Source organism: Brachyistius frenatus, unplaced genomic scaffold, assembly GCF_029030835.1.
Source record: "Brachyistius frenatus isolate BFR_SWC_R1_liver_20210118 unplaced genomic scaffold, ASM2903083v1 Contig_118, whole genome shotgun sequence".
NCBI lineage: Eukaryota > Metazoa > Chordata > Actinopteri > Embiotocidae > Brachyistius > Brachyistius frenatus.
Genome location: NW_027210717.1, coordinates 387,015 through 403,825, shown reverse-complemented (window position 1 = coordinate 403,825; position 16,811 = coordinate 387,015). Strand labels below are relative to the sequence as shown.

Sequence of the window (16,811 nt, the reverse complement as noted above, 5' to 3'; positions counted from 1 at the left end):
TTTGTCTTTTTAAGAGTCCAACAGTTTTACCAGCTTCCAATACTGCCTTCGATGTCTACTTGTTTTTCTGGGGCCAAACAGGTTAAAAAGCAGCTTTTCTCTGCTTGTTTGTCAGCTAATAAGCATCCAGCATCCAAACTAATAGAGATTCACAGATTTAATTCCAATCACAAACAGCATTCAGCCCAGCCTTTGCTGAGCTGAATGCTCATTATCATATCTGCCACTGCCCATCTGCAGCCTGGAGAACTCAACCTTGTGTTGCTAATTTCCTTTCCACGTCTTAGGCCGGCGATATACTTGCTTTTCAACCATGCGGTTGCTTTTACAACCGTTTGCGTTGTGAGCTTTATTGATCACATCCTTGCCTCTGTACTCTGCATGTTACTGGAGGACTCCACCAGGGGGCGCACCAGAGAAACAATGACACCATTAGAGCATCTTGATTTGCCTGATGTAAACAATAAACATGGCAACAATCGAGCAGACCACTACTTTGCTGACCACTAGGTCACCATCCACACTATCAGTAGTATTTTCAGCATTACCTGCTGGCCACGGACGCATCGGACTGTTTAGTTTACAAGTCCATGATCCTTCTGCATCTCCATACTGCCCCTACAGGTCATGTGTATATTGCATATTGCCTATGTGGTGCGTTCATTTCTAAAGACGCGCAGAACCAACGATCCAAACAGACACAGGGATACGCGAGGCAGCCTTCATGCGCACGCAAATGCGTAGTTTAAAGTAGGGATTGACCGATATTGCTTTTTCAGGGCCGATACCGATTATTGGTAATCAAGCAGACTGATAAACCGATATTTGGAATCAATATACAGTTGTAATAAAAAATTTAAATCTTTGTGTCAAAATTTGGAATCACAAATTCTAACACAAAACTTAATTCAAATGACTTTAAATAAAGAAATGCTATGTAATCTTATTACGAAGGTATATTGCAATGTGGGTTATTTATTGTAATAACAAATCCTTTATTGAAGCACCAGCAGAATGTTTGATACATGATTTTAAAATGTTTTGGGGTTTGTTCATAGATTGCTAACTTTGGGTTTTTATTTTAAGTCTACGAGTGTAGTTTTTATCAACTCCAGTGACCTTCACCTGCGTCACCTCTCTGTTCTGCTGCTGTGTCTGTGTGAGCGTCGCACAACCCTTCATGAGACACAGACAGCGAACAGAAGAGAAGCAGCACAGAAATTAGCGCGACTTTCAGTGAGAGAAAAATGCAAGAGCGACTCTCAGATTGAGCTGAAATGAAGCGGGAGCACAGAGACTCGGTAAATAACATAATATGTTGTTTGGTTCTGGCCGGGCAGGAGGTCCCGTTGGCCGGGCTGCTCTCCCCAGACAGTGGTGGGAGAAACACTGGATAAAGAGTCGCTACGGTGTGAGAGGAACTTTAATGAAACACAACGTGGGTCCTTAAAACTCTTAAAAACAGCAAGAAAATATGACGTGATTGTGGTGTTTTTGCAACTTAAGCGTCGAGGACTGTGGTGTTTTTGACTTCTGCCGTGTCGACTGTCTGACCTTTGACACACGGTCCTCTGAGCTGCTGATGACTTCTCTGCCACTGAAGCGAAGTGAGCTTCTTCTGTGGCAGAGAAGTTCTCAGCGTTGATTGGCTATTACTCATGAGGTGTAACCAATCAGATAAAGTTGTGGGCACGACATTGCTCAACACCACAGAGTGGTGGCTCCAGACTGAGGGACGCTGCATCGGAGCCAAAGCAGCACATTTTTAATGAATTCATTCATATCGGCGATTCTATAAAAAAATTAAAAAATACAGATAATCGGAAAAATGCTAAATATCGGCTCTTATAACTGGCTAGGCCAATAATCGGTCGATCCCTAGTTTAGAGCAAGTATATATCCGGCTTAATGGCACATCTGTAACTGAGCAGAACTCTCCTCAAAGTGTTATTCTGGTCTAAAAACAGGTTTAAAGTAAAAGATACTTTTTGGATGGCCTTAAGGAAAAAATAAAAAAAAAAAAAAAAAAGCCAGTTCAGTTTGTGGTTCGGAAACGTGCCGTTTCACAGTTTGTTCCCCATCTTGCTCATGTATTCCTGTTACTCACTGACGAAGGAGGTTGTTGCCAGCTTGCCCTTGTTCATACAGTTAACAGAGCAGTAGGAGCCCATGGTGCCGCCCGCTCCGAGGCTGTGGAGCACCTCGCCTGTCTTGATCAGCGTTTTGCAAGTCAGGCAGCTCGCAAGTTTACTGTTGGCCTGAAGAAGAGAGGAAGGACATCAGAACAACAAGCCACTTCACAATACACTGATAATACTTCAAAAGTGTTACAAAACCCAAAATGTTCTGGTGTCAACTGATTTTAAAAGACACAAGGAGCTCCAACAGCAGAACCCTGAGCTTTTCTAAATTATCTTAGAGAGTTAGCATTTATGATTCCATCTAACACCGTTATTTCCATCACAGACACATAAGCACACGGTGGAGGAGGAGGTTTGATGGGAATCCAGGGTGGTTTCTGACTTTTACAGAGTGGACTTGTGAGATTCAGTGGAGTAAACTGAACAAACCTTTCATGAAGTGCAGCGAACAGTCAAGTGTTTGTTTTATGGTCTATTTCGCACCGATCGGCAACAAAAGTACTCAGATTATCCCCTCTGTCCTTCATTACTATCCTAACCTGCAGTAGCTGCGTCAGCCTGGGAAAACTATTATAGCATTACTCAATAAAAACCTTTTTCATATCTGCTGTAAGACAAAGTATTTTCATACTAAATACAACAAGGAAATGCAATAAAACCATAATGAGAAATTAGGTCATTTTCCTCCAGTGTGCAAAGCTGAAATTAATTAATTGATTTGACTTCTTCAGAAATTGATGAGGCATAACAAAATTCAGACTGTTATTATTTGATATTTTGCCAGTGTTGACTATTTTGTACTTTTTATGGAAATGTAGACAACACAGCTGGTCAGATTGATGGAAGATAAAATACATTTAAATGCCGAGTGGACGCAGGGAAGCAGACCAACACCAGCAACATCGCCTCAGTCGCAGAGACACCGCTGAAATGAGACAGACCAAGTGGTTTTCTTCAATTACTAGAGGAATGTTGGATAAGCTGGTGTTGCTGGGCAACAGAAACAATTTCAAACTCTAATTTTGGGCAAACATTGCTTAGCAACACAATTTAGTTTCAGCATCTTCAGTAAAAAAAAACTTGAGAGGTTTAAAAAGAGACACCGAGGCGTGCCGAACCACTGATCTGTACTGCTTGGAAACTAATAAACATTAGTGATGCTACAGGGGGATGTAAGGAGAGTGAGCGTAGTCTCTGTCCAGCGCAACTGCAGGTACAAACAGTGACGCTGGCTGAATTCTGAAACTCTACCAAACTACGAGGCAGAAAAGTAATAAAAAAAATCCTAAAAATGTTAAATTCCTGTGATGCGTTCAGTCTGTAAAAGAACTGTACTGCTTCTACAAATAAGATGGTTTTGTATAAACAATTTACAGCTCCACAACTACAAAACATCTACTTCAATTAAGTCCAAATGTTTCTAATTAGGGATGTCCCGAGTTGATGAAGGACTTTTTAACGAATTGGTTTCATCTTTTTTTAGATAAATTTAGTTCCTTTGTTTTACGTCAACGGACACAGGGGTGTCATTAACAGAGCAGTTTGTGGCAGGATGCAGGAGCGTCCTCTGACATGTGGATATGTGCGGCTAAAACGTGTGCAGCGTGGAAATGCACCGCTCAATCATCATCCGGTCGATGGATTATCTTTTCAAAAGGTGAAATGTTTCCTAACGCGCATTTTTAACAAATTTGTGAACAGAATTTTCCGAGAAATAAAACTTAAATCTTTTACTTCAACTCATGAATAATGTGAGCTAAAAACAAAAATATTGCGTCCATATTTCTGTTGACTGAATTTGACTGAGAGCAGCAAGACAGCATATATTATCTGCAATGCAGCATTTTGTGAAGCGGTATTAGCAGAGCTGTGCTCAATACTACTACTTTGATACCACACTATTGAAAAAAGAATAAAAAAAATTCAACAAAATACAGAGTTCACTCTGATAACTGTAACAAAGTCAAGTCAAGTCAAATTTATTTGTATAGTACATTTAAAACACAATGAAGGTTGACCAAAGTGCTGCACATAGAGAAACAGTCAAGCATTCAAACATGTAATTGTGTATTTTTATTTATGAGTCATTTTGCGTATCATCTCACAACAACAACGCACTAAATGGAATTGATAAGAGCTGGATATAAAGACATCTTCAGTTTCTTTACGTCCTTATTTTATAAAACCAGCTGCACTAAACAGAATTGTGATATAAAATATTTTTGTTTGTTTACTTCCTAAAAAAAATATACTTTAAGGACATTTTTCTGAATGTATTACAAACCTGTTCAATTGTCAAGCCTCGGATTGACATACATGACCTTGAGTACTGGTTCGGGACTCTGTATCTGCAGAGACGTGATATTAAATGACTCACAATGGGGGCAAAAAAAACCACTTGAACCAAACATCCCTATTTTGTAATGTCTGGATTCTCGTTTAAAGCCTCGTGCAGATCTCGGACGAAATATTCTTTCTTCGTATCTGAACACAAGTCTTCAACATTTGAGCAGCCATTTTGCTTTCTGAGCACTGGCTCATTCAAGGACCATTTTCTGTCTCATTGGACATTTATTTTCAACTACAAGTACACACTTCTGTTACTTCAAATGAAAATATTTTGCAGTTTAGCCAAGTAATCAGTTTAATCACTCTACTGTATTTGTATTTCAGCTGCAGTGGAAACACTTTCCCGGCTGTGTGGGAGAGGAAGGGTCAGCTCAGCTAAATGAACAGAAACTTTGATGAGTGAAAGCTCTGGCCGTCGAAGCAGAGCCGTTGCTGCTTTTAAAACAATACATTTGTACTATGAATAGGAGAATCACACAGGCTCCAACTGAGAACGTTTTACAGACCTGTGGCCTGCGGTTGTCGGGCATGTTACCTGCTTGAAGTCCCTGATGCAGTTCTGGCAGCAGAAGCGTTTTTGTTGGCCGTCGACCAGCAGGAAGTGGTTGGCGGACGCCCGGCTGGGCAGGTAGTCGCCACATTGCTCGCAGCAGTTCATGATGAGCCCGTTGGCCCTGCGGTAAACGTTGAAGCAGACGTCGCTGCAGATCTTATGGGTCACAGTCTTGAAGCTGACCTCGTGCCGGATCTGTAGACAGAAACAAAAGCACAAGGGGCAGATAGACCAATTAACTTAATTTAATTTGTAAATGACATCCCTCCATGTCGTAAAGCATCTCAGTTTATTTCACCTCATTAAAGTGGATTTCTAGCGTTGCAGAAAAAACTTTAAAAAAAAGGAAATCCGCCTGTGAAAATGGAGGCTGATCAACAACTCTATGACCTACTAGTCCTTAAAAGTCTATGTTGTGCTAAACAAAATTAACACAGATATAATTTGATCATGAATACATATATTAAAACATAAAGGAGGTTCAACTACCCATTTAAATATCATACACCTCTGACAACAGCCTGTGCAAAAACAAACAACAACCTGTAGATTAAAGTAAAATAAATCTAAAGGAAACAAGAGGAATGAATGTTTGTTCTGTCCGAGTTCATCTGTAAATCATCGAAGTGTGTAGAGTGACGGGGCACTGCTGCTGCTTTTATATGCAAATGAAATGAAGGAGGACACATTAATAATGTAAAGGGTTTTTAAGATGTCGCTAATGCAGACAGTTGTGGTTGCTAGGTGACAGTAGCACTGGTTAGCTGTGGCACACAGTGATGCTCCTGACAATCCCACAGCCTTGAAAAGACAGTCAAACCAAACTGACGGGTAACTGGACGGTCAGTTCCTGTATTTTATATACTTGGAGCGCTCTTGGAGCTACGGCCATGTTTTGTGTTTTCATAACCAAATTAAAGCAAGACAACCAAGAAGTAACGCTTCATGGTCGTTGCATGTGGTGGCCATTAAGACTGAGCTGAAGGTCGGCTGTAAGTGGCCCTTACGAAGCTATACTGACATGTAGGGATGGAGAAGACAAAGATGGCTAGAAAGGTAAGAAGGAGTGAAGTAGAGAGCAGCAAAGGCAGACGAGGATGAATACAGACAGGAGTTAAATATTGAATGACTGACATGAGGAGGAAGACAATGAAAAAAAAAATGGAAAAAAAAAAAAAGAGAGAAACAGATGGAGAGGCAATGAAATGGTGGTCAGACAATGTCCATTAATAGAGTAGAAACTAAGATGAAACAAAAAGAAAGGAAGTGAGAAGATGTAGATAAAATGCAACAGGACTCAAGCATGAAATATTCATTTATTCAAAACAAACATCCGAGCCGAGGATGTAAATAATGAAGGGACGGTGAAGCCCAACTACAGCCACGCTAGCAGCCCGATGTCTCTGAATATTTCACGGCGTTAAATTAAAATGTGTTTGTTATGTTTTGTGCCGCCTTGAGTGAGTATTGCAGACCCCTCTACACTGCATTAAGCTTTGATCATTATTTTGATGCAGATGTGCACAGCTGAAAATTTGCATATTATATTTTACAGTTGGTGATTCAGTTTGCTTTTCTTGCGTGTAGACAGCTGACACGCTTGTAGCGAGGACGGATCCTCACGGATCTGAGCGGATTACAACGCTGAGGTCACGTGGAGTCACGGGAACACAGAAACCAGGAAGTGACCTCCAGACGGCAGAGAGTATCCAAAACATCTGTACGTCAGTCGATACAGTTCATGCCCCTTCACCCGTTTCCCATTATTTTTACATCTACTCACCATTGTCATGAGAATATAGTGGCATGTACATTGTTCTGGTTAAGACTGTGTGTGTGTGTGTGTGTGTGTGTGTGTGTGTGTGTGTGTGTGTGTGTGTGTGTGTGTGTGTGTGTGTGTGTGTTGTGTAAAGTGTGTGAGACAGACTGACCTCTGTGAGCTTGCCACAGACTGTGCATTTGGTTTTGAGGCCTGATTTGGGCGGGTTTTGCTTGTTCTCGTATGCACCTAAGCAGCCGGTGCTGCAGAACTCCTGGAAAGACTCGCTGGAGTCCACCTGGGCCACGATGGTTCCCTTCATGTTGGTGATGTCCCTGAAAAACACAAAAACATCATAGAGCACAGATGAATAAATGCATCCACAGAAAATGTGCATCAGTCTGTAAAAATAACAACAAGCTGTCCTTGTAGGAAAATATTGTGTTTATGACTTGTAGAGTCACAAGCTAACAGTGAAATAAATGAAAAACTGGAAATTCACTTTAAAAAGAACACTTATTTTCCCTTAATTGAATTTTGAATGTACTCCAAACACCTGCAGTATAAAGCTAAATTCAACCCATAAAACGTCTCCCTCAGAGTGAGACTCACTTTTTGCACATGGTGCAGCTCTTCTTGGGGGCGGGTTTGTGTGAGAAGGCAGAGAGACAGGTGGTGGAGCAGAACAGGTGTGTGGAGCCTTTCCGTTGGTAGGCCGTCTGGCCTTTCTTCAGAGGCTTTTTACAGTTAGCACAGGTCACCTGGAATAAGCAAACACAGCAATGATTTAACGGCAGGGAAATGTCACAGTGGCAGTCACTAATCTAGGACCTGACTCTAACAGCTGCCAGTAGGACGATCATTCTGTACAACCCCTGCAGATACAGGTTAGTCAGGTAAAAACTTTTTGAGCCTTGGCTGTAAACTTTTCTTCAAAAGGTGGCTCCCACTCAACAACAAAAACACAGCCAATGAATCCAAAAAGATGGATTGGAAGAAAAAAAGGGTAAAGAAAAATCACAATCCCTAATTTTGTAAACTGCTCTTGTATTTCCTCCCAATACAGTTAAACAGCCCAACAAAACAGCAGGACTGTTTAATAATTGGCTTACACAAGAAATACACAGAAAATAAATGGAGGTAATAAATGCAGGAAATTATGAGTTGAATCTCATTTGCGGGGCAAAATAAATGTAGTCTTTCATGTTAGAATTGAACCGATCAACCGTGTGGTGGCTGTAGAGTCGCTGTGTACACAGTGTACAGATACTACAGTATTAACTGCAGTCACAGCATTTTATTACTCTCACATAGGTTGTAACAGCAGCTCTTTTGAATCTGCTCAAATGGTGTTATGTGTTTGGGGACTATTTTACATGTTTTTATTGAAAATATAAAACAGATAAAAAAAAATAAAAAAAGGCTGACATGAAAATCAGAACCTTTAGCTCTGGATTGAAGTTGTTAAACTCTCCAGTTTGCCTGCCATGTGAATGTGTTCCTGTGGACCTACAGCTGATGTAACTACAACAGGAGCTCGATGAGCAGAGTGGATCACCTTGACTGTCCGGGGCTGCGGCTGGGAGCCTGAGGAGGAAGTGGATGAGGAAGACTGGCCTGGAGGTTTGGGCAGCGAGGTGGCCGGCGACAGAGAGTCCACCCCGGTCTGTTTTTGGTTGCGGGGGACTGAAGCAGACTGAGAGATCCACGAATCTTAAAGGGGAGAAAAGAAACAAAATATGTGAGCAGTATGTGCACAACGCTGTGTATACAGCGTTGTGCACCAATATCAGAACCATCGTGGTTGTTGTAAAAGTCTTCTCAGAAGACTGGAATGTGCTCTTGAAAGTACGTCTGCATACTTTGTGCCATACCATAATACAAAAGTGAGTCGTTAAATAATCGAACCATGTCTTTCTTAAATTTCAGAGGCCTTAACATTCTCTGCATTCCTTTCACGACATGTTTTAGATGATTTATTTGGCATATTTTCACCTTTATTAGACTGATGATGGTAGAGGAGCCAACAAGAAACCAAAGATAAAAACAGAGGTATGACGAGCATTAAATGTTGAACCAGGAACAGTGTGGGCATATAAAAGAGTATCCTGACAATGAGAGAGAATACATTTTATCAGCTTCTTCATGATCCCAGTAAAACTGACAACCAGGAAGTACGATCACACCTGCTGTGAACACCACCAGTTCATCTGGGCTGAAGCAACACAGTCTCACATTTCTGCATCTTCAGTCAGATCGAGGTTTTGTGGTGGCAAGAAGTGTCTGCTCTGAACGCTGGATTAAACTGCATTAAAACAAAGATACCAGAAAGAAAAATGATCAACCAGAACAGAAGGTAGATTTAGATGAGTAACAGCACCATCTAGAGTCTAGTGTGGCGCTGGACAGAAACACATTAGTCTCAGGTCCAGTACCAGTGTCACACCTTCTCAACTCACAGGCTTCTCATGCTAATACAGCAGATTTTACTCATGGGGGTTACCCATAATTCATAGTGTTGTGACCTTAAAAACAACATGACAGGGGGAGGAGTTGCTTGGTTCTTTGACTTAATGAAGATGTGATTTGACAAGCTACTGTCCTTCTCTTCATTAAGCTCAGCATCACAAAGCATTCAAAGGAGCTGTGTTGACTGTGGTGCGTTAACCCAACCAGGAAATACATTTGGAAGATCTTTGATGGTTTATAAAGACTCTAAAACACTAAATTGTTTTATAATCTTATTAAGAAGTATCTTGCAACTCTAGAAAATCACCACAGCGGAAATCATTTCATTCTCTGTCACGGTGATGAACAAGTAAATCCACTGTGAATGTGTGTTTGCATTTGATTAACCGACTGTGTGCTCTTCTGGATGACGTTATATCGTGTTGTGGCAGAAGTTGAGCCAGGTTCAACCTTTCTGCAGGATGTCTGTGGGGTTTTTTCACACAGTGTAATATCTATGTGAACATCTTCACTGGGTTTCTGTCCGTCCCTTTCCCTAATTAGCAGAGCTTGTTACTTGCTTCCATGATGTTTATGCATGTTAACACAGCGAGTTGTTTACTTGGATACGAGTAGTTATGAGGATTGTGCCAGCTTTGATCATCGTGAAAGTGGAACACATACAGCATACACGCACGTGATAAATACTGGTATCCTGGCTACTGATTACTGCGTGCTATTCATGCAGGCATCTGGGATGTTTACAACCATAAATAGGCAATTATGAAATCGTTATTCTGACATTCACGTAACAGTTAAATCAATCAAATAAACTGTAGACGTTGACCTGACTCTTCCCGCTGTACCGGCTTCCTGCAACATGTCTACCACAGACTTCAATCATTTTCTCCCATCTAACTGTCTGACTATATTAACTTCTTTCATAACTGGGGCTTGGCATTGTTTAAAAATGTCAGATGTTGGTACTGATACCTTGACCACCAATTATTTTCTGTGGCAACAATTTAGAGTTTTTTCCTAAATGCCTCACATTCAAATTAATGCTGGATGTTACAATTTACAGATGTACCCTAAACACCTCAAACTGGAGAAAACTTTGTTTGAAAAGAGTGAAATAAGGCGTCCTAATGTACGCTTTACTTCTGTTAGTTTAAACCGAGGGACTTTATCTACCTGGGCTGGCCGCTAAAGTGGAGGATAAATATCCTAAACGCTCTATTGGTTTACTGACACTGGTGAGATTTACTCCTGCGTAAACGTAGAAAAAGTTTTGCGCTTTAAAATGAAAATGTATTTTTGTGGGTGAAGCCTTGCTATGTAACGTTTGTACAAAATGACAAGGCATATTTCAATACCAGATAGTATCCGAGTAATTTTAATTAGTAGTTTCTACATCACTTTAAAAGTCAGACACTTCCACTGCTGCCATTGTTTCTGTTATGTCACCTGACTGAAACTCTGCAGGTTGGAAGCAGCATTCAGAAACTTGAAGAAGATGCACACATGCATCAGAAAAACATAATAACCAGGATACACCCCTAAGAGAACTCTCTTAAGGATGTTTGCCAAATTCAATTGATAAACGGCGTCTGTGTTCGGTATTCTGAGGCCGAGGATCAACTCGTGAACATAACATCTCGTACTGAATTGCACCTGATCGACTGAAGCCATCTCAGACTGTATCCAGGTTAATGTGCCATCCCCCACTAATTCTCCTTCCCTCTCAGTTAGTATGAGAAGCCCTCAATTCCAAATGAGGTGGTAAATTAAGAACAGAGCTCAGCAGCAGTTTCATACGACCAAGAGTTGAAACAGGACACCGCCTGGTTCACATGAAAGCACCGAGGAGGGAAAGGGCGATTTAAGTTGAACGTCTTCTGGATAATAAGTTCAATACCTGCTCTATTGTGTGTCCCCGTGTCTCCATTCTGTACCAGCTGGTCCATGGGGCCTGAGCCCCGCCCCGGGTTGAAGGAGGCGGTCGGTCGACCAGATGGGGTGTCGGGACTCAGGCTGAACGTACTGCTGATCTGCAGCCCGTTTTCCTCTGCCTGGCCTTCACCTGCCTAGACACACAAGTTATTCAGGTTAGCGTATCTCCTTTGTGACGAAACATTAGAAAGCAAGATGATAATGAACCAAAGACACGTGGGTGTCCCATGCTGTGAACTCTACAAAACCTGCGTAGAATCCAAACTCATCTAACTCAAGTAGCTGCCAACACATCTTGGATTAAATAAACATTGGCATCAGCTCTCGGCAGCGTCAAGATATCATTATCCACTTTGCCAAGAACGAACAGGCAAAGCCAAAGAGAACACCTGCTTTCACTGATGTTTACCAGATGTTTACCAGATACATCAGAACAACAGGCTCTTTCCAAAATTAGGTACAATTAGGAAATTGGGTACAAAAAGACTAAGAAATAACTTAGAAATACTGAATGTATATCTCATGACAAGTTAAAAAAAGAATAAAATATTTTGGTGATTCTCACCACTGTGACAGCTGCTGCTTCCTGTAGAGATGTCACCGAGGTTATCATCAGGTTTATGTCCGCCTCGTCGTCCACGTCGTGTGGCGGAGTATTCACCACAGAAACGGCAGCGCTTCCTTTCTGGCTGCTGGAGCCCAGCGTGGTGACACTGGCGATCCTGATCTCCGAGTCAGGCTCAGTGCTGCTGAGAACACCTGGTGAGTGCGACGCGGAGGAGCCTCCAGGGGGCAGTGGTGAGGAGGAGGAAGTGTCCTTCTGCTCAGAGTCCTCCTCGTCGTCTATTACAATGGGCTCTGCTGCTGTGGTTGGAGGCTTTGGTGGTGGTGGTGGTGCCACCGCTGGAGAAGCTTTGGAAGACGCAAGAGGACTGGGGGTCCTGGAAGGCATCTCTGCCGTGGACATGTCTACAGTTGCCACGGCAGCAGCCGGCTCTAGGCAGTCTGTGCTAGGTGTGTCTTGGGAGAGGGTCGTGGCAGAAGGCTGGGGAGCCTCCTCCCCTACGAGAACCACATCATCATCATTGTCCTCTGTGCCACCTTCCTTTGTGGCTCCATCTTCTGTTACCATAGAAACTGCCTCCCCAGACTCCTCGGAGGGGGGCGTGGCCTGTGGTTGGGGGGAGGGAGTGGCATCCATTGGCTCCACCCGCTCCCCTGCCTCTTCGGCCACGACAGGGTTTAGTTCCGACTCCCTGTCCATCGCTAAGGCAACCACCTGGCAGCACAAACAAGAGGCCGTTAGCACACAATTAGGTGAAGCCAGCACCACTAATTGGTTTCATGATGTCTGACAGCTGTACAGGTAGCTCAGGTGTCCCCGGAGCCCAGCTTCCCCCCGCAGCCTCCTCAAAGCTGCTGTTACAGCTATCACCTTTTCTGAGCTTATGTCATCACCGGTTCATGTTTGCTAATCATATTTAACCAAAAATATTACCCCTAGACCAGGGGTGTCAAACTCATTTTAGTTAAGGGGCCACATACGGCCCACTTTGATCTCAAGTGGGCCTGACCAGTAAATTCATAGCATAATAACGCATACATAACGACAATATTTCTCTTTGTTTAAATCATTGGTGAAGGTTTTTGGATGATAAACCCTGTTTTAAGGTCTTTCTACAATAAACTAGAAACATAAAGACCAAAAATTCAGACATCAGCCCATTTACGCTGTTTTTGAAGCAATTACTGGATCGATTAAAAAAAAAATTACAAAACGTTTGTACTCATAAACCTCCATTTTCTCATAGAAATGCAATTTATGTCTTTCTGTAATTTTCACACTTAGCAAAGTCATCCGGCGGGCCGAGCTGGACCCCCTGGCGGGCCGGATCCGGCCCGCGGGCCGTATGTTTGACACCCCTGCCCTAGACTATACAGTCACGCAGATAGTTTGGGTTTAAGATGACGGGGAACTCAATGACTTCCAAAAAAAACAAAAACATCGCTCATTTCTTTTTCTTTCTGAATTTTGGGTGAACTGACCCTTTAAAACCACCCAGGCTCGTCCCCGATACGAGCCTTTCATTTCAAAGACGCAGCTGTAACCTCTGATTTCTCTGGATGTTCTGCTTAAGGTCAGAGTCAAAATGGATGCCTTGTTGGTGAAGCTACGGCAGAGATGCAGCTACTTCTGCTGCGTTACCTCATTTAGGTCATTGATGTCCGTTCAAACTTGCAACGAGCAAGATGATGCTACCGTGAGAGGGGAAAAGGGAGAGTGCTGCAAAGGCAAGGAGAAGATCCTTCAGTATTACAGCTTCAACAGACAGAAAATCATTTGATAATCAGTAATTTGTTGAGTCATCCTTTCAGGTGGTTCGTCCTCATATCTTCTTTTCGTCTTTTAAGATAGTAAACTGAATATTTGGGGGTTTAAATTCAACATTTTTCTCTGCCAGGATGAGAGTCACACCTTTCCAGAAAAAGCAGGTCAGGAGGTTCATTTCATGCCTCTTTATTTTCACCTGTTATAAACACTGAGGCTCACGGCATCTATTATTGAGTTAACAGGAACAAATAACAGCAGCAGAGACATAAAGCCTGGTGACGTCACTTCTTCTCAGCTCTAATTGGTGGAACATAAGCTGAACTACCTGGTGCATGTTTACGCATCTTTATGGAAACTTTTCTACAAATAAATCCGTTTTTCCAAACAGTGTGCTGCCAGTCTGTCTTCTAATTTGAATATTGTCTCAAAATAATCTATTACAGCTTCAGGAGAGTGTTTGTATTGATGGGCTGAAGGACGGTGGGGGGCTTTGTGCTCCACAGTTGAGCCTTCCTGATTGCATTTACCACAAGAAAGAGGGCAGCTAACGCTCAACAGATGCACAAGTAGAGGTGACGTCTCCGTGACTGAACGCAGACTCTCGAGAACTGCTACGTGCCTGCCCAGCAACGGGGGCAGCACTGCCCCTCCTCTTCCTCCTCCTCCTCCTCCTCACGCCTCTTCATCATCCTCCTCACACCTCTTCCTCTCATCATCCTCTTCCTTGCGTCCTGTTCTCAGCGCCTCCTCACCCAACTCTGCTCCTCCCTTCACCTGCTGCCTTTCCCATGTCTCCCGCCCTCCCTGCTCCCTGCGTATCGCTCTGCACAGCTACTCTCTTGTTGCCCTTGGCAACCGGCGAAGCTACACCTTGGTTGCCGCGGTGACGGTAAGGCCCACCACCAGGGGGACTTGTTCTCCGTGCTCTACATCTGGGTGCCGTTGAGTTGGCCAATACAATATTTAAATCAACCTGCGTGATGCAGAATGAATAAACGGCCATCCGGTGATGAAGTGCTCGGTGTAAAAACGAACGGACTGAAACGGAATTTCTTATCTATCTTTAAAAATCTAAAAAGAGAAACGGAAAAAAAGGAAGAAGCTGCACTCTGATGAGGTGCCACATTCAGGATCAAATACAATCCGGATCACTTTTGGGGACGTCTGCACCCTCTATATTGATCTGTTTCTGTCAAACTCTCCTTTTCATGTTACACAGCAGTGAGGGTGGCTGTACGCCACGTATCACATCACTGCTGACAGCTGCAGCACAGACACACACACACACACACACACACACACACACACACACACACACACACACACACACACACACACACACACACACAATAAGGCAGCAGATCCAAGCTCACACACACTTCTGTGCCGACAGTGATCTTTGTAGCTGTTATTCACCCCCACATCCACCCGGAGCAGGAAGAGCCTGAAAGCACCTGAGCACAGCCTTTCGAGCTGTAACGGAGCACAGGCTGCACCACAGAGGAGGCCAGGTCACCGCCTTGACATCGCTGCGGTGGCCATTTTGGTCCCAGCATGGGGAGGTGAATCCAATAAAGAAAATCCCAGCACTTCAACAGCATCTTGGAGGAGTATCTGTCTCCCATCTCTCACTCTCTCCACGTCATCCTCATGAACAAGGTGGCTTTGCTCCATTTTCAGTGAGACATTCTGGGTTTATTCAAATAGGTGCCGTGTTGGTTAGAAAGTCCTTCTTCTACTCAGACTTTCCAGACCGAGTCCAAACGGTGTCAGAGGTGCTGTGGTCACAGCTGGGTACTGAACTTCAATACTTTAATGTCATCGGAAGAGCTGCTTCGACACGATCTGGTATCGAGAAACGTCACCTGGTACAAATCTTTTTACTACGTTTAAGCAGGAACAAATCTAATCAGCATAGTGAGTCACAGTGTTTCATATACATGGGCTCCATGGCTCTACTGGAGTGGCCCGGATACATAAATAAAATGACTCAACTTAAATTAATCTTACTTTAGAATACCTTATTTCAATATTTTAAAATTGTGTGCATTGCAGTATTTAGAGGCTTCACTGTACACAGTTGGCCAGCTACCATCTACTGGTATCTACATGCGAGGCATTTAGGGAACAGTGGTGAACTGCATCTACTAATAACTTGCATGAGAGGTGTTTAGGGAACATCTTTAAAGTGTAGCACTGTGATAGTTGGCATGCAGGGCATTTACGGGACGTCTGTAAATTGAAGCATCTACCGGTACCCTGCGTGTGAGGCGTTCAGGGGACATTGGTAAATTCTAGCTTCTACAGATAGCCTGCATGCGAGAGGTTTAGGGGACTTCTGTAAATTGTCGCCACAGATTACACTGGGATACACTCTCGCCCTCTGACACCAGTCAAGGCATCGGTGACACTGACAAGAAGACCTTTGATGGGGGGGGGGGGGGGGGGGGGGGGGGGGGGGGGGGGGGGGGGGGGGGGGGGGGGGGGGGGGGGGGGGGGGGGGGGGGGGGGGGGGGGGGGGGGGGGGGGGGGGGGGGGGGGGGGGGGGGGGGGGGGGGGGGGGGGGGGGGGGGGGGGGGGGGGGGGGGGGGGGGGGGGGGGGGGGGGGGGGGGGGGGGGGGGGGGGGGGGGGGGGGGGGGGGGGGGGGGGGGGGGGGGGGGGATATTTCCTCAGAAATGCAACAAACTACACTCTCAAAGACAATTGTTGAGTTTAATCAGCACCTCTGACCGTCTCGACAAAAATCAAACATTAAATCAGCAGTGTGTCGGTCTCTTGTTTTTGTCCAACCAGCAGTCCAAATCCTAAAAATATTGAGTTTACCAGAGCAAAAGCATCAAATCCTGACATTTGTGAAGCTGGAAACAGGCATAGATTTATTGCTGTAAAAATGGCTGAAACGATTATCAAAATATTTGCAGATCGATTTAGCTTCAGCTGAATAATTGCTGCAGTTCTACTCTCAACTATGTCATGGTTTAGATGAAATTAAGAGCAAAAGAAGCTAAAATAACACGTTTGAAATATGTCGATATAACATGTTTTGCATATTTCCCCTTTTTCTGTGAAGTTACAAATATTTTTTGTGATAACTGCATGTTAGTTTAGAAATATAGGAGTTTACCTGAAATACAAGTACTATATTTATTTTAATAAAAATGCTGCATATGTTGTTAAACCTGACCACAGCTGTATATAGTATGTGTGCTGGTTATAAAGATCTGCTGCACTGTAAAACACCGAGGCTGAATGAGGAAGAGCTGCTCACTGTGTCA

The 16,811-nt window shown here is 43.5% G+C and overlaps 1 protein-coding gene across 3 annotated transcripts in view; it reads right to left on the bottom strand.

Moving 5' to 3' along the window:
* Window positions 1–16,811, bottom strand: part of zmym2 (zinc finger, MYM-type 2) — a 33,191-nt gene that overhangs the window by 14,133 nt on the left and 2,247 nt on the right. For all 3 annotated transcript variants that reach the window (XM_069713371.1, XM_069713372.1, XM_069713370.1), the window contains exons 2-8: window positions 11,769–12,482; window positions 11,169–11,337; window positions 8,361–8,515; window positions 7,415–7,563; window positions 6,975–7,137; window positions 5,026–5,238; window positions 2,108–2,258 (exon numbers count right to left, since the gene is read on the bottom strand). In XM_069713371.1, the coding sequence (XP_069569472.1) occupies window positions 2,108–2,258; window positions 5,026–5,238; window positions 6,975–7,137; window positions 7,415–7,563; window positions 8,361–8,515; window positions 11,169–11,337; window positions 11,769–12,467 (1,699 nt within the window). In that variant the 5' untranslated portion in view covers window positions 12,468–12,482. The remainder of the gene's footprint in view (window positions 1–2,107; window positions 2,259–5,025; window positions 5,239–6,974; window positions 7,138–7,414; window positions 7,564–8,360; window positions 8,516–11,168; window positions 11,338–11,768; window positions 12,483–16,811) is intronic.